The 25,441-nt window shown below is 36.7% G+C and overlaps 1 protein-coding gene across 2 annotated transcripts; it reads left to right on the top strand.

Annotated features, from left to right (window-relative positions):
- The first annotated feature begins 305 nt into the window (after positions 1-305).
- On the top strand, positions 306-24,546 carry LOC137473908 (desmoglein-4-like). 2 transcript variants are annotated; one of them, XM_068190010.1, is made up of 16 exons: positions 306-420; positions 7,064-7,099; positions 7,470-7,598; positions 8,593-8,748; positions 8,882-9,029; positions 9,972-10,135; positions 10,388-10,522; positions 11,111-11,296; positions 11,467-11,726; positions 12,681-12,823; positions 12,971-13,189; positions 14,325-14,825; positions 16,895-17,043; positions 17,550-17,610; positions 19,033-19,241; positions 20,706-24,546. In XM_068190010.1, the coding sequence occupies exons 1-16, from the start codon at positions 373-375 to the stop codon at positions 21,675-21,677; spliced, it is 3,516 nt and encodes a 1,171-aa protein (XP_068046111.1). In that variant the 5' UTR covers positions 306-372; the 3' UTR covers positions 21,678-24,546. The 2 variants fall into 2 exon arrangements, with proteins under 2 accessions (XP_068046111.1, XP_068046098.1); XM_068189997.1 differs by lacking the exon at positions 306-420 and having other exon boundaries at positions 6,950-7,099.
- Positions 24,547-25,441: the final 895 nt, after the last annotated feature.

Genomic DNA, 25,441 nt, shown 5'->3' with positions numbered 1-25,441 from the left:
ATTTATAAATCACCTGGTATCTTCTCAGCAAAGCTTGCCTCTGTTTTTAAAACGTACCTTTTTGTATCCAACAAAGGGTTTCAGTGCAATAAGAATTAAGGTGTGTCTCTTAGCTCTTACCTGCAAGCAATAATGATGTTGTCAAGCATTTCAGGTGAGACCAGCCCAGGATTTTGGGGTGGGGAAAGACACTCTGTTATACAGCATCTTCAGTTCTTCCCTCAGAGGGAGGCAGAGACACCTTGAAGGGCTGAGTATAAGGACATGTACAGAGTGTCTTTTTAAATAGTCACCAGAGCTGGGGGGGGAGGGGAACAGGAACAGGCTTGTAACCATAACTCAGTTGGACTTGTTTCTGAGAAGTCAGATGCCATGGATTGGCTCCCTCACCGAACGGCTGCTTTTCTGTTCCTTTTGTTGGTAAGTCGGATTTTAAAACAATATTTTTAAACGCTGTGCCTATGCCAGTTTCATCTTCCTCAGCAGACCATTACATTCCACAATGTAAACTATTCCCCAAAAATATCTTGTGAAATTTACCGTAAAAATCAAAGCTCTGCTCATTTTAAACAGTACTCCTGAACATTCTGTAAAATCAAATTAGCTTTTCATTAAATACTGACAAATATTTCTTTTTAGACTTTCGGCGATCTGTTGATGTTCAAGATGTGACTTTCTATGTTGACTGCATGATTTTTCAGGCAAATGTTTTCTGTGGCTGCTATTTAAAGGTCACAGTTATTAATAAAATGCTATCATTATAAAAAATTTAATGGTTGTATATAATTTAGTTCTATGTCCTTTTTATCAGTTGAGAAAATATCTTTTTCTAAAAAATTGAAATCTCTTTTTTCTAAAACAATTAGGAAGATTGTTTCACAGCTGACAAAATCATACAGCTATTTTCAAGAGAGCAAAAATTACAAAATTTAGTGATCTCAGTTACGCAAAAATCAAGACTTGGCCTATTATTTCACATTGCAAAAGATTCCTGTGTTGTTGTGCCCTAGCGTCTGAGCCGCCATGTGCTGAGCAAGTGAATGCATGATGAAAGCGTTGCTCTTTGGGTTTGTTTTTCTCACTGTAAAAGGAAAGTTGTGGCTATGGTCAAGTGGCATAGTTTTCAATGTGTTCATCAAGGCATGGAAATTACCCAGAAGGGACTTAAAAGGGCTATGGGTGCCCTACTCCTCCTGCAATCTGATTTTTGTGTGGATTCATTTTACTCATCTGTGCTGACCTCTTGAAATTCGGTAGAGGTTTAAGGCCCTGAGGATTGAGAAGAGCAGGATTTCTACTATAGTTATGTCCTGTGGTTTTCATGAAATTTTACATTTTACACAGTGTATTAGTATGTGTAAATGTTTGTTAACTTCTCATTACTGACTTCTCTAGAAATGCTGTAGTCTGAGAAAAAGTTTGTGTTATAGGTTAAGAAATCCTAAAACCATTAAGAAAATACAATCCATTAATTTTCACCATTAATTAGGCGACAGCTCTGCAATCAGTAAAGTAGAACTAATTAACACAGAGCAGCTGCCAAGCAAACAAGGGCAAAACTTGACAAAAAGCAAGTTATGGTTCGGATAAGTTTCTACTTGTTCAAGGCAGCAGAGAGGTGTCTGAGACTGGCGTGTTGCACATCACACTAACACTTCTGGATTTTCATGAAGCACTAGTGACTATTCATTTTACTCAGTTACCTGGTGATGCACACTCCCAGTGTGTTGAAGTTCAAAATGCTTGACTGTTTTATGTTTAAGACCTTTCCACTGAAAAGACACTCTACTCAAATGCTTAACTGCTTTATTTCTCTCAGCAACTCTGAAGCAATTTTCATTCTATCAATATATTGTTGTTAAAATTGTGAGTGATGGAGGGTAGGTGCTGGGTCAGGAAAAAAAGAGCAATTCTGGAAAATGCCATTGTGTTTTGATGACTATCAAATATTTGAACTTTTACTACCCACAGGAAACCCTTGTTCTTGTTATGCATTCTTCTGCCCAGCAATGTTCATGATGGCCTGTACGACTTAATAGCATCTTTCAACACTTTAAATAAAGGTGGCAGACAAACTGTCAAGATCTAATTATACATTTATGTACTCAGTTTTAGTGTATTCTAAGAAAAAATTTTGGCTTTCAGCTTAACTAATCTTTCATGAAAATCACCTGTCTGAATGGTGTGTCTGGTTAGTATATTGTTAATAAGTTGCATTAAATAAAATTAACATGGAGTTATACATATTTTAGTACACTACTGCATTTTCAAAAAAAAAAAAAAAGAAACTTACCAGTCCTGAAACAAATAATTTTCTCTGTGGATTTCACCATTGGTGGGACTGATTCTGCAACCCTTACTCATGTGACTTCAAAGACATTATTCTCATGAGTAAGGGAGTTCTGTTTGTGATACTAGCACAGACACGTTTTATGGAAATAACCTGTTTGATCAGTTATGACTATTCTCCTGCCAGCTATCATGTGACAGCCAATAATTTTAAATTCACCACATCTCTTATGTACTTTTGTCTGGATGCATTTTCCCATATGTTATCTTGACTTATTTTTCCCCCCCAGTTGTAAGGCTATGGTTACACATCCTCCTCATAACTTGATTGCACATAAAGTAGTCACGGGCTACATCCTGTTCTTGTATATTCATGTGAAACATCTGCTAGAATTGAATCAGGAACTTGCAAATTCTTCTGCCAAATATTTTGTTGTAGAAATATAAACCAAAGCAATTCCACATCCAGGAACTATCACCTAAGATTAGGTGCTTAAGCCTGCAGTTTTGCATTCCTAAGTAAAATGGCCATTAAGCAAACATGCATTTGCAGCCAGAACACTCTAAGTCATATCAGAATTCAGGTTTTATTGAAGAGATTTATTGAGGGCACTTAGCATGACTAATTTGAAAAACTCGATTTTGAATGACAGTGGCATACAGCCTATATTGAAATTACTTTTCTGTTCATTTTTCTAATGGTTAAGATCAGTTACTCTATGGGAATGTATTGTATCTCCATACAATAGAAGATACAATAGCAGAACAGAAACAATCTCAGTGGAAACTTCTCTAAAGTTGTCAGCTCTTTGAGTAAACTTATTTTAAAATAAATAAAACTTCAAAGTATATTCTTCAGCCTGACATGAGCATTGTCATAATTCCTGAATTATTCCTGTCACAATTGTTGAAAGAGTAATGGATTATCCATCCTGGATGCAATTCAAAGTATTGCTATGCTAACACAGGAAACACCTAGCTTCCTCTGAATTAGAAAACAAAATGCCAGAAAAATAATCCAGAAAATCTTTCCCTTTAAATTGCATGAAGTACATTCATAAGTGACATATCAAAAAGTGAAGTATAGAAAAAGAAAATCATGTTTCAATGTAAAAAGTGATAAAATAGCATATTTTTCAAATATGAGGGTTTGTCTTATATTTGAACTCTGCTTCTCATTATTTCATATGCACTTATGTATCATTTTTTTAAAGAGATGCAGAATGAATAAAGGGGAAGGGTTCATTATTGTAAACCTATTCTAGTCAGGGCTTTGGATGAGTAAGAAAGATGTAAAAGTCCCAAAATGCTGACAGTACCAGAGCTACCACAGCAGCCTGATGACTAACACAATACGTGTTGAGTTCTCAGCACTCCTCCCATCCAGGCCAACAACAATGCCACTGTTGGCTTCAAAGAGAGAGAAGAAGATCCCATATGAATAATGCTGGGAAGATGTTAAAGGCATGTTCAGTCATTTAGATTTGAGTAGGTGGAGGAGGGAGGATTCTGTAATTACGTATGATATTGCTTGGCACTCAATTAATGATTAGTTAATTCTTGTTTGTAAATTGCTTTGAGGATGCAAAGAACAGTAGATATCCTATGGGCCTAATTCTGTCCCCAGTTGCATCAGAATAAATCCAGAATAACTCCAGTGTGACTCTAAGGTGTCATTTTGGACACAGGGTCCAGGTATCATTACAATAAAAGACAAGCTTTCAGACAGAACACTGTGCAAATGACAGAAACCATAAACTTGTTTCCTGCCTGCACATCTCCCAACCCGAAACAGAAACAGCTTGTGCAACCAGCATCTAGATTCTCTGCAGCTTCCTTTTTTTCACAGTCTCTCAGAGACTAACAGACAGCAAATCTTGGCATCATTTTGACCAGCTTGCCTACCCCAAGGTCCTCAGGATGCATCCCACACATTCCAGTGGCTCCTATTGCTTTAATTATTGTTTATCCCCGTGTCTTTGGAAAGTACTGGGAGATTGGTTTAGAAGGGAATTTTTTTAACTACCTAGAAATTTGCTGGGGTTAGCTGCTAGGAGACAGAACTTATCTGCTGGAAATAGCACCAGAGAAAAAATGGTTTTCATCTCAGATAAATATTAGAAATAGACAACGGGGTTAGGGGAAGACTTCAAATTGCTGTTCACAGTGGAGAACCAGAAGGCATTAGTTGCGGAGGTAGAGGAATCTCTATCCCTGAATCAAGTAGGATAAATGTAATTTAAAAATTGTTCAGATTTATCTGATGAACTAGACATTTTTGTCTGATGTCGGCCTGCCCTCCTTCCTATACTACAGCTATAACAGAGACATACCAAACACAACCACTAAGTTCATCAGATCAGCCTTTTCAAATAATAACATGAACTGTACTAAGGACTATGAATTCAAGATCTTCCATTACCAACAAGTAGCAAAATGGGGTTTTCCTTCACTATCACTGTATAAATGTGAAAATACAGGGCCTAAATTTACAATCCCAACATCACCAACAGACAAATTCCTGTTGTTCCCATTACTGCTGCTCAAAAACAAAGGATAAGACTCCAGTAAGAAATATTTATTTTTCACTGCTTGGAAACAGAACTCCCTACAGGCTGGAATCAAGAAATTTATGAATGTTCATGTCCTTAAGTATTAGAATTCTTTACAGGTATAATTCTTATTTCAGAAAGACTCACAATAGTTTTTCAGAATATGAGAGTGATGTGGCTGGGTATGAGGTATTAGTCTCACTGTTAAGTAACAGGATAGGCCACATGATGCAGACAGCAGACAAGATTCACTAACACTGAGAGGTGCATACCCATACTTTGCCGGGTCAAGACAATTGTTTGCATGCCAGAAGGGATTTCAGCATAAGGGTGGAGAGGATTTCATTGTGCTCACCAAATGAGGTGGGATAGACTGATAAGAGACATTCAATTAGTGTTATTTCTGGTGGACCTCATCACTCAGGCTCTCTTGTGAGGGTGTAGTCTGCCCCTTTGACTCTTCCACGTTCCCTGGTTTCCAAGGGGGATTATAAAACAACAGGACTGAGCTCCCACTGGGGCAAACAAACCCTGCCATTCACAGGGAGTCTGATATTGTCCCTTCTCTGAGATGAGGAACAGAACGGCTGCACATGAATTTGAACCCTATTCTGAAGCTGAAGATTTAAACAGTCATAAACTCAACATAAGGTAAAAGATGTATTGGTACTTTTAGCACAACATGAACATATTGTAGTGATTCTCCTGCAGAGTACTTTTCTTAGCCATTTATGTCAATAGCTGGCTCAAAGAAGGAAAAAATCATTACTCTGTGACTAGTCAAAAAATTTCAAGCTACATATGCACATCAAATGGGCAGATCCAGTCTAAACTCCTCCATTGAGAAGCAGATTAAGGCATCCATTATAGGCCAGGGTCTCAAGGAACATTTTGGGTAAAACCAGATAATTGGAAACACTGTTTTGTAAATGGCAGATGGTGAATTCTTGCAGCATAAATGCAAATGGGGCAGAGAAAGAGGGAGAGAGGAAGGAGGGTGAAGCTGATGTTCATTAATCCGTTGCATATAAGAAGTTGTCTTAACATGAAGTAAGTGGAAAAAAAATTGTGTCCCTGTCCCAGTCTTGCCAGTACAATGCAATAAATTTGAAGTGAGTAAAGTCCCATGATGTAAGGATAAAAGATGCCAGATTTTATCCAAGTATAGCTGACATAAAACCCCACAGATATAACATATCAGACAAAAAACAAAGAAAACAAACCAAACCAAACCAAAAAGCTACGGGAAATTATAAGGAAGTGAAATACTCATAACTGCAGCTGTTAACATTTGTTGAGAAAAGAGAAACACTGCAATAATTTTTGAGTCATCTGGATATTTTGTATCTTCCAATGATGAATGAAAAAAGAATCCAGCCCTGAACATCCCACATTCTTCACACTTTATTGTCTGAATAGAGCAAAAGCAGATCCTAAACCTGAAAGAGATGCTCTGAAGAAAGTGAACTTCATTTTCACACCCTATTTAGGAATATAGTTAATTAAATGGTTCCTTCTTTTAAATTGTGCTAATCAAGAAATTGAGGCTCCTCTCATTTAAATTTTAGTTTTAAAGTAATCACATACTGCATCTGATCCTGCTACCTTTAGTTACTCAAGATTAGTTGCAGAGTTGAGTCTCAAATCAAAATTAACTGCACTCCAGGGAAATTTGCCTGAAAACTGCAGGTGGGTTTCCATCTTACATTGAATCTCTTCAATCTCACTGAGAAGTTCCAAAAAAAACCATTTTCATTCTTTTTTGTTAAGTTACATAATTAAGTACTCCAGCAGTATTGTCAACTTTCTAAACTGGAAAAAAGTAATGAAAAAAAGAATAAATTATTTAGGATAAATACCTCTCTGGTTTCCTAGAGTGTTTGGTAAAAACTCGTGCAAAGACTTCTCTCTTCAGCTGAGGTATTAAATATCTGTGTGGAAGCTTTATTTTGATGAAGGTATAGTTTGAAAATTGCTCTGGCATATCCATTCAAGCTCAAAGTTCTGTCTTGAAAGACAGAATTATTTTGAAGGTTTTAACTGTCAAGCAATTTCCATGCTGGATATAGAAAAAATTGAATTTCACAAACTCATTTGTGGAAATCTTGCAGCTAGATAAGCTATTGCAATAGGCCTGCAGTATAGCAATGTCTTGCAGCTGGGTTTTGCTTGCTGCATTTTGCCTTGCATTTTTACATGCCAATTTTTTATTGTTTTTGCAGGTACTCTTGGATTTCAGCACAGGATTTCATGTAAAGGTAATATATATTTATTTAGAACCTGTTTTTCAGATTAAACAAAATGTAACAAATGAAAAAATCATGTGGAAAATACTCAACTAAGACACTTCTGAACCTGAAGATTGAAAATATATTTAAATATTAACCAGCTGCAGGTAATAACCTGCTAACCCTCTCAAGAGAAATTCACCTAAATCTAAATGAATATCTCATACAAATGAGTAATTTTAAAATAAACATGTACAGTCACAGAGTTTGGGGCTCACAGACATGTAAAAAAGCACATAGTCTACAAAAATCTCTTTTCTTCTTATTGTTGGACATTATAATTGTCTGTATTTATTTAAAATGGACTGAGGTCACATGATACTGGAACTCTCTGTCAAAGGTAAAAGAATGGGATGAAAATGGAATGGCAAGATGGAAAACCTTTAGAAGACAAAAACGTGAATGGATCAAATTTGCTGCAGCTTGTAGAGAAGGAGAAGATAATTCCAAGAGGAATCCAATTGCCAGAGTAAGTAGAAAGAAAAACACAATATTCACTGACAAGGAAGTTTTGCCAAAGACAGGCTGATAAAAGCAGAGACATTTAAAAATCCATATGCTTAGCGTACTAAAAGAAAGGAATGTAGAATAAAACAAAGATGATGCAACATTCCCAGCTCTGCTGAGACAGTCTCCTAAGGTGAATCCATGTGGCTGCTGAGGAGTAACCAGAGCCTTCTTAGAACATTGCTATGAGTCTACTGTCACTACAGGACACGAGAAAACACAATGCATGCTGCTGCTGTTGTGAAGGTAAAAAAAGCAAGTTTATTTTTCTGACTCCAGCATTTATAGCTTTCCAAAGGTGACAGTGGATTGGAGGGTGACAGTGCCACCTCTCCAACGACACTGGACAAACTACCAGTCCATCAAATTTCTCTGCTTTTATGAAGGAATGCAAAAACAGTAAGTTATTTACAGAAAGTGTGTGAGAAAGTTTGCTACAAGAATGTAAACTAAGAAGGCTTTAGAAAATCTTAAAAAATCAGGGTGACAGTCTACTTTCCAGGCAGCTCCAACCAGTGACATTTTTTTTCTCTCTTTCTCATCCTGAGAAACCCCTGAGCAGAAATTCAAAGATGGTACATGGCCTGTGGGAAACAGAGAAAAAGAAATACCTTCCTGTTCTTTCACTGTGACCATACCCTTACTGAGTTCCAGGCACAGTGTGATACCCTTGGAGGTTTCTCTCTCCACTTCCCTGACAGATTTAAGAGAAATAGAAGGCCTATCCAACCCTTAAGGGGAGATGGATGTCTAGGTTGACATTTTGTAGACGAGCCTTCCATTGATTCTCTCAATTATTTGAACCTAAATTATTTTAGATAAATACCTCTCTGGTTTCCTAAGTGGTTGAGAAATTGAAGTTATACAGATGTTTGTACAGGAACTAAGAATAGGAGAAAAAACCCTGTAGGTGTCCTCTGTAAACTGGCATAAATTATTATTATCTGTTATTGTAGATCCGATCTGATTGTGAAGAAGACAATCCAATCACATACAGCATCTCTGGAGTTGGAATTGACCGTGCACCCTATGGAATATTTGTTGTTAACCCAAGAACAGGAGAAATTAATATAACATCAATAGTGGATAGGGAAATAACACCAGTATTTGTTGTAAGTATTCCCCTTTTTCTTGACCTTTATAATGATGGATCCAGGGTGGGGCAGACAACAAATTCATTTATTTCAGATTGCTACTTTGCTTACTTAACTTTTGGTTTTAAAATGAGTAAATCTCTTTATTTAGATACGTTGCTTTGCTAAACACTCAGTGACTGGTATAGATTTGGAACCACCTCTTGAACTTCGAGTCAGAGTCCTGGACATAAATGATAACCCTCCTGTATTTGCACAAACTGTGTTTACGGGATCTGTTGAAGAGAGCAGCATGGACAGTGAGTACCTCTGCTATGCCTTTTACTGTACTGCTAGTGAAGCTCACAGAATACAGTTAATATAAACCTGGGATGCTCTTTCTGCTTTTCTTAGGCAATGCCATAAAATGGTCAGGGCCACTGCAGAGGAGAGAGCAGCAGATACTTCTCCAAGTTCTTTTTGAGCCTGGGCCTGGGCTAATTGCTATAAATTAGACAGCAATGCTTCCTTCTCCCTTTCCTCCCACACACGAGTGCTGAATGTTCCAGTTTCTAACCATACCATCATGCAAATTCTTTCAGATGTGAAATGTAAAATAAATAATTGCATTCCTTCTCATTAGAATAAAAATATCATTACACTTATTTCCTTGGAGGGTATGTAAAATACATTTTTGCCCATTTTTCTCTTTCAAATATTTGTACTTGTAGCCTGTCTATTTGCAATTGCAGCAGAATATTACTAAATAATTTCATACTTAAACCATTAAAAGGGTTCTTTTTACCAAAAGTGCAGCAATCAACATTAGACATGCAAATAGCACTGAGGCAATGGTGCCTAACACTCATTTTCTCCTTTCTAGAAATCCTCATTTAAAGCTGTGATTTCTTATAGTAATCTCTACAAGCTCAGTACTTGCTGTATTTGCATATTTCCTATGGTGATTTAAAGAAGCTCAGTGAAAGTCTGCATTATTCTTTCTGACTTTGATTTTTAATTCATTTGAAGTCATTAACATTGTCAGAATCAGTACTACAAAACTAAAGTTTTGGTTTTCTTTGTAAATGTCAAAGAATAGATAGCCTTCTATAATTTTCATACATTGTTTTAGCATTGTCTTGATGAGTTGTTTGCAGGAACTCATGAGATTTTCTGGGGGGTTTTTGGTTTGGTTTTTTTTTGTTTCTTCATTTGTTTTGTGGGGTTTTTTTAATTACTATTATTTTTTAATTCATTTTTAGACACACTGGTGATGAAAATCATTGCAACAGATGCAGATGAACCTAACCACTTGAATTCTAAAATTGCCTTCAAAATAGAGAGTCAGGAACCTTCTGGTCCACCCATGTTCATTATGAATAAATACACAGGAGAACTCCATCTTGCAAATTATCTTGACAGAGAGGTAACATTTCCCCTTCCAAAGCTAATTAAAATTATGCTGTGTATATGTGCTATGAGAGCAAGAAAAATAGACAAGAGAGAGAAAGGTTGTGGTTTTTACAAATATTAATGGAGAAATGTATGGTTTTGATGTGTCACAATAAAATGTCTAAGCTGAATTCCTGCATTAGGAATTCGACATAGTAGGAAGCATGAGTTATTTGTAAGATGCACAGATGGTCTTCTAACATACTCATTTCTCTTTCTGTGACAGCAACATAGTAGCTACACTCTGGTTGTGAAGGCATCAGACCGGGACGGGGCTGCAGATGGAATATCATCCCTTTGTAGCTGTAATGTGAAAGTTATCGATGTTAATGACAACTTTCCAACTCTTGCTCAAAGCTCTGTAAGTTTGCAGGAACAAAAGCAGCAGCACTGATTTAAAACCCCATTTAAAAGCCCCGTGGGTAACAGAGCCCTTACTAACCTGTAGAGAATGTCCACATTAACATGCTCCATGGGATTTAAAGGGTTGTTCCCTTCAAAAGCGCTCAAAATACAATCTGTCGCTTGTGCAACAATTCTGGTAACATACACATAGATCATTTTTGTATTCAGAGATGTAAATCCTGACACTGTCAGGACTGACTCCTTGGTATTCAGAGAAATCCTGTCATACAGGTGCCCAGCTCCCTGCAATATGAGATTATGCAAAATAACCCAATCCTTGGAAGACCATTTCTTATAGAAACTACAAATCCTTAAGATGCCTCTGCAAACCTTGGAGGTGATACAGCTTTTCAAATCTGTAACAATAATCACAATTTGCCCAGAACACATGTCTTTTTTGTTAAATTGGCATGGACTGTGCTCAGTACATCCTTCAAAACAACCTCTGCACACAGCTGTTTTCCCTACATGTTCATATACACATATATACATATATACATATATATATAAATGTTTGCTAATAGGTATTTATCTGTCATTTCAGTTTTCAGCAAGTATTTCAGAAAATTCACTCAGTTCAGAACTGCTACGAATACAAGCTCTGGATGCTGATGAAGAGTTTACAGACAACTGGTTAGCAGAGTTTTTCTTTATATCCGGTAATGAAGATAACTGTTTTGAAATTGTTACAGATCGAGCTACAAATCAAGGAATCCTTAGAGTAATTAAGGTATGGATAAATATTGTGATTCAGCTCTTGACTTCAAATTTTAATTAATTGTTAATAGAATTAAACAGGCAGTAAAAACACTGTCACTCAACCATTTAAAATAAATAATATTTTTTAAATATTAAAGGAGCTTTTATGTGTTATCTAGTTCTCTGTGGTTTACCTTTTAGGAACTGGATTTTGAACATATGCGAACTCACTCACTGATGATTGGCGTCAGGAATGTAGCTGCATTCCATCACTCTGTTGCACATGAGTACCAAATATTTGGGACACCCCTCACAGTAGAAGTAAAAAATTTGATTGAACCACCAAGATTTCATCCATCTTCAGTTGTGTTTTCACTGGCAGAAGGCGCAAGAGTGAATTATGTTGTAGGAACATACACAGCCATGGATGAGGACACTAGAACTATTGCTTCAAATGTTGTGTAAGCTCTGCTCTGCTTAACTTCCTGGATGGAATAATTCTTTTGAGATTTCAGTGGGATGAGGAATAGGTATTTTGAAGGACTTTTTAAAAAACAATGACTAATGATTAGCAATAGAAAAATGGTAATGGAATAGTACTATATAGTATCATAAAATATTATATATTATATAGTATTATATTACATATTATTATAGAATAGTATATAGCCCATTTTTGTGCTATAATTGCTTTTCTTTCCTGACTACTTTCCTTAGCCTTATGCACAAGACAAAGAAAATATCACTTTTCTAACAGGCTGTAACTTAAATAGACTAGAATAGGGTTTGTTTTTTTTACTTAGCCTAAGAATGTTTTTTCTTGAAATATTTGCTACAAGGAGGGAATTTGTTAGCATCACAAGAAAAGCAGGCAGAAAATCCCAATAAAATTCAATATTATCCAATCAGAATAGAAGAGGTCCCTACTAGCTCATTCATAATAAAAAAAATTTACATTTGTTTCTCTTGAAATTAACAATAATAACTGAGACTATAATTTGCTTTTCAGTGCATGTAGAAATAAATACAGCCTATTAACAAATATTTGAAAAAAAAATCCTAAAACACAGAAATGTGGCAGCAAATATAACTGTAGAATGTTTTAGGAAGAGCTGTGGATTTAACCATTGATATCAACAAGGGTTCTAGTAAAGGTTTACAGGATCCAGAAAAGTTTTACTTTTAGACTATGATGACAGTTTCAAAGTAAAATGCTTTTGCTTTATTCCTAATTACTTTTCTGGTCTACATCTTTTGGAGTCTACATGGATTTTGCTTGAACTGGGTGAAATCCAATAGGACCTAGCATAGCCGAAGGAAAAATGCTCCAGAGTGCCAAATTTTATCCGCAAAATAAATATGTAATACATATATTCATCACATAACGCTGAGTATTTTTACTTCACCGAACGCAGATATAGTATAGGACGTGATCCAGCTGCCTGGTTCAGAATCAATCAAAACACTGGTGAAATCACACTGAACAAAGTTATTAACCGGGATTCCATCTACGTAGTCAATGGGCAGTACCAAGCAGAGGTTCTGGCTATCACCAGAGGTAAGAAAAGAGATTAAGTTTTCTGAAATAAACTCTTTGTGTTCCAGTTTCTCTAAATGTTTTCTGCTGTTTCGAGTTTTCCAACCCTAACTACATTGTTTCTAGTATCACTATTCCCTCCTGACCACAAATACCTTCTTTTTACAGGGTCTCCACGATATACTGCTACTGGCACCGTTGTGCTTTCAATAGATGGCATCAATGCCAATTGCCCAACTATTAATACTGAAATGAGGAAAGTATGCATGAATTCCCCATCAGTGATTATCTCAGCAAAGCATAGGGATGGTGACCTCTATGCTACCCCCTTCACATTCAGCATACATGGTGAACCTCAGACTACATGGATTATCAGACGAATAAATGGTAAATTAACCTACATTTTATAACAGAATAAATGATATTAATAAGCTCTTACCTAAAATAACTGATTCAGATGTTACTTTATTAACAAACAAAACACTTACTAGAATCTATTAAAATCTCAGTTAAATATGAATCTAAGAAGTTACTCCAAATTTGAATATATGCATGTGTACACATATATATATATATTAGAATATTTAAATCAGAATTATTACATGTGTTATATTTTAAAGGAAACTGAAATTTTTTTAGCAAAATTGTACTTTGAGGATAACTATGACAAGAGCCTTTATGGGTCTAAACATAATGAAGTAAATCAAAATAAGTAATTTGACACTTTTTTATTTCTGTGTTATCTAAAAAATCCTAAGAATATAAAAAATCTCAAATTTGTTTATTAGACTATAAAGTTTATAGTTAGCAGAGCTTTATGAGAGGCATATGAAAATGGAAAATTAAGATTACAACTTTTTTAATTTATTGTACCAGTCACACCTACTTATATTTTAAAGAAAATTGTTTTAGTCAGTGCCCAGTGAAGCTTTGCCAGTTTCCTTCAATAAGACATGAGAAAATAATGAATTAACCAAATCCCATGCTTTACTAAATGACAAAATTTGCATAACTTACTGTTTACATAGAAGACTACATTAAATGGCACGTATCACAATTGCAAGTATTTTGAGTCTCCTACCTGTACTAAACAGTTGCAAATATGTAATCTTAAATATTTTAAACCTACTGAAAAACTTTTTGAAAAACATGTATGAGTTCCTTGAGAGGAATAGGAAATGCATAAAACTTTCAACTTTTATCTTTACCATTGTGCGAATAAAATTCAGGAAACACAGCAGTGGAAATAAAAGACTTCATTTTCCCCTTTTGTGTTTCTCAAGTTTAAAAGTGATAACTAGAATGATTTGGGTCAGGTTTTGCAAGAAAAAAAACAAGCATAGATGTTTATTTTATGTTTCAGCTTTGAGTAAATACTGTAGATGCATAAGTAATTAAGGTGCTTAGAAAGGGAACAATTTTTTTCATTCTGTTCTATGAATGTAAAACACAAGTAGTATAGATTTGTAGAACACTTATAGTCAATACCTTCATTTTTCTTTCTTTTTTTTTTCCCTCCAAGATTCCTCTGCAGAACTAGTGGGCCAGAACATAGACTTTTACCTTTATAGGATCTATGTCGTTGTAAGAGATAGCCAAGGCCGGCGCTGTGCTCGACCACACATAATTCCTGTGCAAGCTTGCCAGTGTGACAGTCGGAACTACTGCACCAGTGGGGCCACAAGAATAATTATCATCGGTGGTGGTGGTGGTGGTGGCTCTAGTGGTGGCACTGGTGGCGGCACTACAGGTGGTGGTGGCACTGGTGGAGGAAGCTGGGAAGAGGGAGGACAAGAAGGGGGTGGTGATGGTGGCCAGAGTAGACCTGGAGAAGGAGATTTTGAGGACCACACAGACTGGCAGGGTTATACTGATGGCTATGAAGGAGGTGACGAAGAATATACTGCCTCCACTGATGGCGGTTACGCTGGAAATGAAAATTATGGCAGACAATTCGAATCAAATACCACACTTAGTGGTGCTGCCATTGGCCTGATGTTCCTCGGTGGATTAATATTTGTTTGTAAGTATAAAATTAAGAAAACAATTTTTATCATTTTTCTAAATAATGTAAATAGTGCATTTTTAAATTCTTCTAAAATAAGGTTACTTTTTCAGCTGGTTGTTAATCCATTAGCTTCTATTGGCCATTTGACAGAGAAAAAAAATTGCCTTTTAAACAAAAATAATTTCCATAAATTTTATGTTATACATATATTTTTCATTCAAAATTAAGCATTTCCTTTCTAAGACTTGTTATCCAATTCTTAGACAGAGCTGTCCTGTCACTTACATTTTGCAACTTGTACTTCCATTACATTACTAGAAGAAATGGGCAAGTATCAGCTCCAAGTTGGGTATGAAAGAATCTAAGGAACAAGATTCCTTTAAACTCAAAGCCAGATTTCAGTACCAGAACAATAAGTCATAGATTTTGAAATTTTTGGCTACTCCCTCCAAACATTACATCTAATTAAAAACCAGTACCATTTATGATAACAGCTTCAAAACAGGACATTAATTCATTTGTCCTAGTATTCACATAGAATTATGAGCTTCACAAATTCAAGTTAGAATTTATACAAGTAATTCTTTCTCAGACTACCAAAATCATATGTGATCAATCTTCTTTCATGGCCTGGGCATCAAGTAATCAACATCTAAAATTTCCTATTGCAGAAATAGTGACTACAAAACATGAGGAAACTGATTTTTTTTCCCTGAATTTTTGATGAGGGGGGTTTGGTTGAGGTTTTGATCTTCGTTTAGCAGGAATCAACAAACAAAAAATTTTAAAGCTTCAAAAGGCTGTGCAATTTGTAGTGCCCAGATGGTTTATCTTACAGGACAGACTGTCTTTCTGCCGTTGGAATCTCCCCTCATAGTCTGGAGTAAATACATCCTTAGTTGTGCTGTATGAGGCAGCACTTTGTACATAGCATAGTCCTTTCCCCTTTTCATTTCACTTTTATGTTCAAGTAATCAGAGGGCTGGGGCAACTCTCCTATGAAGGCAGGCTGAGAGAGTTGGGACTGTTCAGCCTGAGAAGTCTCCAAAGGAAACCTAAGGGCAGCCTTCCAGTGCCTAAAGGGGGCCTGCAAAAGAGCTGGAGAGGGACTTTTTACAAGGGAATGTAGTGACAGGACAAGGAACAATAGATTTAAACTGAAAGACAGTAGGTTTAGCAATAAATTCTTTACTGTGAGAGTGATGAGACAGAGGCACATGTTGCGCAGAGAAGTTGTGGATGCCCCAATCCTGGTTCAAGGCTGGGCTGGATGAGTCTTTGAGCAATCTGGTAAGTGGAAAATGTCCCTGCCCATGGCAGAGGGGTTGGAACTAAATGGTATTTAAGAGCTCTTCCAACTCAAGCCATTCTTTGATTCTATGAATTAATATTGCATTACCTTTCTAAAATAAGCAGTGTTTTTGATGCTGGCCATTACAAGCACTGAGTTCTTTAAACAACTAAGCATAATACAGCACTCTGGGAAACCTGACTCACTCTACGTAAACATTTGGTTAAACTAGGGCTTGGGGTTTGCCCCTACTGCTTTTTCAAATCAAGCATTATGTATATGTAATGTACAACTGGGGCCTTAGCCAATGATCACTGCAGTCAGGTGGATTCTCCACTGATTCTCATATATCTATTATTACTAATGTGTCTTTCTTTTCTATTACAATACTTGAAGAAAAAAATGTATGCTTATATATCCAGAAAGAATAGCACTGAATGCTATACATAGTAACACTGGTTCTGTTTGTTTAATTTTCATATGTATGCAACATATATTGGTTCAGCTGAGATAGATCAAAGTCTGTTCCCAGGTGTATAAGTATAAATTTCGAGTAACAGCCCCACCCCTGTGTTGCTCTGCTATAACTAAAGGTACAAATTATTCTGAATTCCAAATACAGGTATCTCCATAAGCAGCTAAGTCTGAAAGCCAGACTTACAGGCTGCTTGGTTAGAAATATTTTAAAGGCATATTTTCAAAAGTTCATGAGCACCTGCCCTCTGGGGAGAGCAGCTATTCCTGTAAGGAAGAGATGTCCTAAATCCTTGTTTCCTGTTCCTTTCCTGTTAAGTGATTCCAATTCTGATGTCAATGAGCGACTGCTGTGGCTGTGGACCTGGCGCTGCAGGTGGAGTTGGAACTGGGTTTGAACCTGTACCTGAATGTACAGAAGGGGCAATTCATCCATGGGGAATAGAAGGTGCACAGCCTGAAGACAGGGTCAGTACATCCCTATGTTTCTAAAACCAGAAGTAATTCATATTTAAAGGCTGCATTTTTCTATAGAAAGTGATAGTAACACTGTGTAATCTAAAACCAGTCTGGCATTGTCAACAATTGCCAGGCAGATATGAAAGGTGATTCTTAATTAACATTCACTGATGGGGTTTATGCATTTAAAGCCGTGGTCAGTTAGTTTGGCAAAACAGTTTGGTGCCACTGTTCCTTCAGATGAAGCATAACAACTAGCAAGCTTCTTCAGTGCAAGTTTAGGAAAGGGGAAAAGAAAACATCTTCACTGATCATTGTTCATGTTGACAAGGAAAAAAAAAAAATCTTGTAGTCTCTTTGTTTTGTTTTGGTTTGTTTGTTAATGGAGATGGTGATAATGACTAACTATCGCTAACAGTTTAGACTGGTAAGTCCTTAACATAATTCACAAAGTCTTGGTTTTCATATGGGAATTTCAAGGTAATCATTCAAGGAGTCAAAATGTTGTTTTCCAGGATGTCTCACACATTCTTGCCCCAACAACTGCTGCAGGAGGTGATTTTGGTGAACCTTCTGGTAAGCAGATCCTTAAATTTTCTATGTTATGCTGTCATAAAGCTGTCTTTCAGAACTTCATGCCTTCAGATTCATGAGGTCCTTTGGTTTCCCAGCCATAACCCAACCCTTCCAATCTCACATCTGCAGATAGTCAAATTCATGCTGGTAGGACTTCCAGTATGAATAAAAAGTCTGGGGCTTGAGCTTTTGAACAGATTAATTTCTGCAAACTACACTTATTTTGAAATATCTGCCAAGGCTTTCAAATCCCAGACAATTTTTCTTTATCAGCACAGCTACTGAATGGAGGGCATTTGCAAGACACCAGTTCATGCAGAAATCAATCTTTAGCCAGAATAAGGATATTTGCTTTCATAACTTGGGTAAAATCTTCAGTTTTTCCCAGTTTCCTGCTTCCCACAAGGAAGCATGTCAAGTAGCTAGTTAATTACTGACAATTTGTGTGTTAACCTAGAAATGTATGCTTCTGAAGTAAGGTTCCTCCAGGAATTCAGTGATCATAGAGAATAAGCCCAGCTGTGCAATGCCACTTTCTCCTTCTCCCCCGTTCCTTACTTCAGAAGAGGAAGGAAGGATGCTGGCACAGATCCATTTTCTCTAGCTTCTGACAGGAAGAAATGTTACTCTGCAAGACAACCTCTCTGCTGACTATTTATTATAGAAAAATGTTCTCAGATTTCTCATTTCATAAAAGTGAAAAAATATGTAATTTAGCCTATATTTCCCAGTGTAACCATAGTCAAGACTACTGTATGCAATTATTTTAAGACGTGCTGATCAGTAAGAAAACTCTTTCCTTGTTATCATGTATTTAAAAAATATGGAGAAGATAAAATCCTGTAAGTATTACTTTATAACTTATTTTAAAAACCATTTCCATTATGCATTATAAAATGGTGGTTATTATGATCCATTGCTGTTCCCCTCTAAAAAAATCTCACTACTAGAAAATGTGAAAGTAGTTATGAAACTCTTTTTTTCACGGATTTACAAAACTCTTTTTCTTCTAAGTGTGCAAGGGAAAAATTTTAATGCCAGTATGATCATAAATATGCATTTATGTATTTGCATAGATAAACACTATCTGATTTTCTAACACAAACCCCACAACAGCATATATATGCACTAAACAGAATAATCTGTCCAGCCAATAACAAAATAAATCCCTGATTTTCTAAAACACATGCACACATGCTGCCTAGCTTCAGGAATAAAATCAAGCTCTTAGATGTCTGCTAATACATATATAATTGTTACTGCATTTTCAATATTTGGTACCTGTGCATGTACCTGTGACTGAAATTGGTCTAAAATACCTTTAGAAACTCAGAAGTGTCATTATAGTATTTGTAAAAACAACTGACAAATTGTGTGTAAAATTTCACAGAGCACAGGAGGGATAACTTTTTCTGCTTTCAGACATATATAATAACACATATGGAGGAGGAGGAGTAGTAGCTTCTGGTGTTGAAGAAACTACAGGTGTTGGCTATGGCACTGGTACTGGCTACGGAACAGCTGGAGGAATTTCTGGAACAGGGGAAGCAAAAGGGTCAATTGGAGGAACAATAAAAGAGTATCGAGAAGGAGGAGTGAACATGGCCTTCCTAGACAACTATTTCTCTGAGGTAATTAAATGTTATTCTTTGCGTTACATCTGTGAGCATGCTTTCTGTTAGATTCTCCTTCCCAGGTTACATAATGGAAATCCAAATTAATTCTACTCAAATTGAAATTTTCATGATATAAGACTGCTGTGAGAGCAAGGTTGACTACACTGGTGGGAAAAGTTACAACATTGGTAGTAGTACTGTCTTTGAGCTGCTGCCATAGTAGGTGGATTGTTCAACAGCCTTTTTGTAAAATTGATGGACATACTGCAGGTAGGGGTAGGAAGCAATTAAATGATTTCAACTTCATAAGTACCCACCAAATTTATTTATTTTCTCAGTGTATAAATATTTAATAACTTTTTGGAATTGTTCACTCCTACTTCCTGTACAGTTTGTTTGATTAAGTCATTTTAATCCTTAAAGAACTTTAAACATCAGTCCTTCCTTATTTTTATTGCCATTTCTGCTCCCTAAAAGACTTGTGAACTACCAGTGACACTGATATGCAGTTTTTCAATTGGCAACACCTAAATTAGCCTTTACATATGGGATTAAAAAATGGTATGGAATTTACATGATTAATGGTTTCATGGGCTATATTTTTATTCATATGCATGAACTGTGAGGCATAAATGTTATAACTGCATGTCACTGTCACCAAAATATCAATTAAGGTACAAGGATTGCTATATTTTAAAATCCAAACAGGATTTAGTGGAGGAAAGAACAGAGCAGTCCTGACATCCTGAGCATGGATTTCTCCCAGACTGCAATCTCCTGCCTTGGCCTGAAACACTATTAATTTTCTGCCAGCCACAGGCCTCCACATACTACTGCTATCCTCCTGGACCATCTCAATTCCCAAACTCTCTGACTCTGCCTCCCAGGCCTCCCCTTCCATCATTTTCTGCTTCCTCCAACCCCACTCTGCACTCACTTTAAATTCTCCTCTTTCCTCCCTGATCTCTTTGCAATGACCATGCCAGGATCCCCAACATCATTCCAAGTTGGCGATTGCCACCTTGCTCAAAATGGACTCCCCTCTGGACTCACCAAGTCTCCATCACTGTGGAGAATCCTCCATCCGATTTCCTCTTTCCTGGTCTCTTCATTGCTCCCCTTGCCACCCTGCTTCACTCCTCTTCCTACTACTTTGTTCAGATACTGCTGCCCAAAGAAGGCATGTGTTTGCCTGTCCCTTTTGTCCCATAGATATTTATAACAGACCAAATTTAAGAATGCTACATGTTGGCAGAAACAAGAATAAAACACAGTACTATTTAAATAAACTTATTTCAAGGTTAAAAAATGTTGATGGTATAGTCTGTCCTGTTGATGTCCTATTTTTCCAGTCAGGTGAGCCTTACTGTTATTAGGGAAACTTTACTGTGGTTTGAGTATTCATGGTTAAAAACCTGACAAAATTCACTCTGTAATTCTGTTCTCTTTTTTTTCATTTTTTTGTTTTGCAAACTACAGAAAGCATTTGTGTATGCAGATGAAGATGAAGGTCGGCCGGCAAATGACTGCCTATTAATTTATGATCATGAAGGAGTCGGTACTCCCGTTGGCTCCGTGGGTTGCTGCAGCTTTATTGGAGAAGATACAGATGAAACATACTTGGATACATTAGGACCAAAATTTAAGACCCTAGCAGAGATCTGTCTGGGCAAAGAGATCGAACCTTTCCCTGATGTCAACCCACCCTGGCCAGGTGTCAACATTCCCTTCCCCAGCCCTGAGAGTGATCTAAACCTCCCACCACCGGGCACCACCATCATTGTCAATGGAAGTGCACCTATGCCTCCCCCCGCTGGCACTACAACGGTTGTTACTGAAAACACCTACACATCTGGGGCAACCATACAGACCCCAAGGCCAATGCCGGATCCCTTGCTCCATGGCAACATGACGGTGACCGAGACCTACACCTCCAGCTCGCCCTCTCTTTGCGTTGACCCTCTGCGTGCATCCAACGTCGTTGTGACAGAGAGGGTTGTTGGGCCTGCGTCTGCCTCTGATTTGCGCGGCATGCTAGATATTCCCGATCTCACAGAGGGCTCCAACGTTATTGTCACGGAAAGAGTAATCGCGCCTAACTCCCGACTCCCAGCATCTCTGAGCATTCCTGATTTGGTAGATGGGTCAAATGTGGTAGTGACAGAAAGGGTGTTCAGGCCTGCCTCCGGCATGCCGGGCAGCCTAATAAATATTCCCTCAGAGTTATCCAATGCCCACAACGTGGTGGTCACAGAGAGAGTAGTGTCAGGATCTGGGATGAGCAGCCTGGGAGGAACAAGCCTGGGAGGAGCAAATCTGGGGGGCCTGAGCAGCACGGGCCAGATGCTCAGTGCTGAATGCCATCTTGGCCAGGGAATGGTCACGGCATCTCCAGGCACCTCCCGGAGACGAATGACAAAGTACAGCACCGTGCAGTACTCCAGTCAGTAAGGCCTCTGCTGGCACCCCTCTGCTGAAATCGCCATTTGCACCGACACTCATTAGCTGACACCCATCAAGAATATTGTTATTATTTATAACTAAGAAATAGCGCTAAAATTTATGGGGTTCCTGGTTGTGTGAGGATCTCTGACGGGTGCCCCATTTTGAGGTCAAATGCACTTTGTCAGTGAAGGGAAAATAGAAGTTAGCTTTAAATTTCTTTCTTTCTCTCCACCTAGCACCACAAGTGTATAAAGAGACTAGTATTTTTGGAGAGATATCTGATTACCGAGGAGAGCAGTGAGAGGGGATCCTTGCGTGCACACAGCATGAATTAATGTCATACAAAAGCATGTTAAAATAGTGTACAGCTGAGTGATCTCTCACAATAAGCAGATTTGGGTTAATAGGCCCTCACTGACAAGAGAAGAAAAGAATGTAGTTAATAATTAGTCAACTCAAGACTAAATAAGCACTTTCAAACACATCATTTTACTTTGCAAGTAATTCAAGAAGCGCTACAAAACAGCACTTTCAACCATTTCTCCTATCACTAGCAATAGTTATAAATAATAATTATATAAACATAATACACTTCCATGCTTTCTGAAGTTCTCAGTAAACAAACACCCTAACACAGCCTGCCATGCTGTTCCTGTCATGGTGAGGAGTGATTAGTAACAGCTGGTGCTGCCACATTGACACTGTCACCCAAGAAGATGTTGGCTTCATCCTTTCTCCATTGCCATTACAGCTTTGCTTAAATCTAAAAGGACTTCAGTGACAACCAGGAACTCTTTGTCAGATTTTTGTGCCAAACTATGACTACCATTAAAATTGCCAGTGTCAGGTTATATTAAGAGGGCTATAATATACTGTGCCAATTCTCATCTCACATACTGATAAGAAAAGAAAATCTTGGAAGCTTTGTGATGTGAGGAGGCAATAGCAAGTATTGTATTACTGACACTGGTCGCTGAAGTCTTCCTGAAAAGAAAAAAACACTTGGAAGCAATATAAATTTGCTAATAAGCAATGTGGAGAATTTTTATTTCATATGTCAATGTATTTTGCATTGATATTTTGAAAGTTTATTTGAATGTATTAATTGAAAAAGTCTTTATGAGTTTATAAACTTAATTAAATCTGGCTTTTATTTTCCCACAAAAACAGCTCTGCTGGACTCTGTTATTCTAATAATACCTTAACATGTCTTAGAATATGATCTGAAGGAACAAAATACTGAAATATATCTTTTATCTCATTTTATTTCTGTATCATATGTATAGTAGCCATAGCACACCCAACATTGCTTCAGTGTAAATAAACTAGAGTTATAGGGAAGGACTAGCTTTTTTTGCTAGACCACCAAATCAGTAGTTTTCCTGCAAATTTTGCTTCTTTGGCTTTGACAGATAAGTTAGTGAAAAGTTTAAGAGTTGTTTGTGAACCTCCCACTCTATAAAATAAAAAAGAAACTCAATTGCATATCCAGATTAATTTACCTCAAGAGGAATGGATGACCAGTTTCTGAGTCTGATATCAAGAAAATGTTTTTTAAAAGATGTCTTTGGAAATGCAACTAGATCTGCTGTCAACAACAGCCTGCAGTGCCCCCTGAGTCAATGCTACTGTCAATATCGGTAATCCCTAGGAGTCATGACCGAATCCAAGGCTACCTCCAGGAAAGGTCCCTTCCATAGCTTCAGGTTCTTTTCTACAGCAACTGGGTATGCAAGATACTCTCCCCATAAAATCTGATATATTGCTGGTTTCGCTTCTATCTGTAGCCTTGATTATCTAAAGTATCACTAAAATTGCATTGACTTTGAAGGGATTAGTCTTTCCTATAAATTATGTACCAACTGTAATTATGGTTCCTGGAACCATTCTTTAAAGAAGGAAAATAGGTACTAATATATAAAGTTATATCCTTTTACATCTGGAGATGTAAATTCGTGCAGAAGTTCAATAAAATGCTGGCAAACTCCCTTTCATTTTGCTAACCACCTGTTTATACTAAAAAACAAATATTTAAAATATATATGACTATCTGGTATATAAAAAGCCTATGCAATATAGCCAAACCCCACTAGAAAATATTTTAATGTAAAAAAAAAAATAAGTCTAGTATAAATATTTCCATAATCATCTTAAGTAAATCAGAAATATTTTTCTGAATTGTGTTTAAAATAATGAAACTTCTCTTCAGGATCACATTCTGAATTCCTTGAACAAGAATGCTTTGTGAAGTATGAGTGTCTGAACTATGGTCTCTTGCATGACTAGAAACAGGGGAAGAATTAATAGAAAAAAAATAGAGACATAGAAAACTAATAGAAAAATAGAGAAAAAATGTTGTTCAAAGGACAGATTTTGGTTATGTGGTGGTTGTCTACTTCTAGTGCTATCTTTTACCAACTTTTTAATTATTAATTATTGTGTAATACACTTTCTTGAAATATTTCTAGCATCTTATAATATTGGTTTCTCACAACAAACAGCAATTGCATTATCCAGTGCACTTCTGGATATTAACTCCTATTGCTGTGTAATTTTTACAAACTTCCTAAAAATTGTTTTCTTAGTGAATTGAGGATTATTTTAGGTTACTACAAATTGTGGAAGAAAAAAATGCATGTGAAGATGTGAACAAATGCTCGGTCCATTAAAAATTCCGTTCAAATTCTTTTTCTAGCTTTATTGTTTAAAAAATAGCATATAGTTTAATTCTGGCCAGCAGACATTAGTATGGTTTCTTTTCTTCCAGTTGTAATTTAAAAGCCTGTGTGCTGTCTTACCTTTAGTCATATTTGTTTAATAATGAAGAAGGAATGGTTTTCAGGGAAGAAAGAGAGTGGTGATATCAGTTCTGCTCTAAACCACTCAAGAGAAATGCTCTTACTTATGCATGTATGTTGCTCTTACTATTGCAACATGCAATATCAAGTGTATAGCTTGTTTTTTTTTGTTTTGTTTTGGTTTTTTTTTTTTTAACTCGGGTTTATTTGGGAATAGGATCCTACAGTTTTAAACAGGCTTGGTGAGATCTTGGCATGATGAGAAGTATACTGACATGGAAGAAAACAGAGCCACAAGCTGAGGGTCTCATTAGATTTCTATCTTAAGAACACTGTCTCAATTTGAACTGCAAGTTTCAATACTTTTTACTCTGTCCTAATTCTGTGGTAATAAATAACACTTTTAAACTGTTGTGAGCAGCACTTACTATGCACAATATGAAAAGGCCACACAATTTAAGCAACCATTAGAAAAAATTCTGCCATTTTGCTTGAATTAACATAACTCCATAATTCAAATGCTTCTCACTGTTGAGTCACAAAATGCATCATTTTAATTTTATTTAAAATACAAGTAATATTACTGTGGGTTTATGTTTTCATAAATAAAAATATTAGAGGTTTGTTTGTAATAATTTCTGAATGGCACTTAATAAATGATCATTTGGAACATCATGTTTTACATAGAGTGGCTCAGAATATTTTTTTCCATTTATCAATGGGAAATACAGTTTCCTTAAAACTGATGGGTTTTTTTCAGAAAAAAAGAAATAGAATGTGTTGATTTAGAAAGTCAGTTCCAAAACAAAATTATTTCATGTGTCAAATTGACTACAATACTTTATTTCAGGTTGTCAAGCAGAAATGTGTGTAACGTCTCACAAGAATTACAGTACAGTTTCCTCAACCTATCATTCTCTGCATTGTTCTCTCTCTTTAGACAGCCTTTTCTGTGATACCCTTCTGTCCTGC

The sequence above is a fragment of the Anomalospiza imberbis genome, chromosome 1 (genome assembly GCF_031753505.1).
Source record: "Anomalospiza imberbis isolate Cuckoo-Finch-1a 21T00152 chromosome 1, ASM3175350v1, whole genome shotgun sequence".
Lineage (NCBI taxonomy): Eukaryota > Metazoa > Chordata > Aves > Passeriformes > Viduidae > Anomalospiza > Anomalospiza imberbis.
Note: the sequence above shows the minus strand (reverse complement) of the source record. Positions and strands in the feature narration are given on the sequence as shown.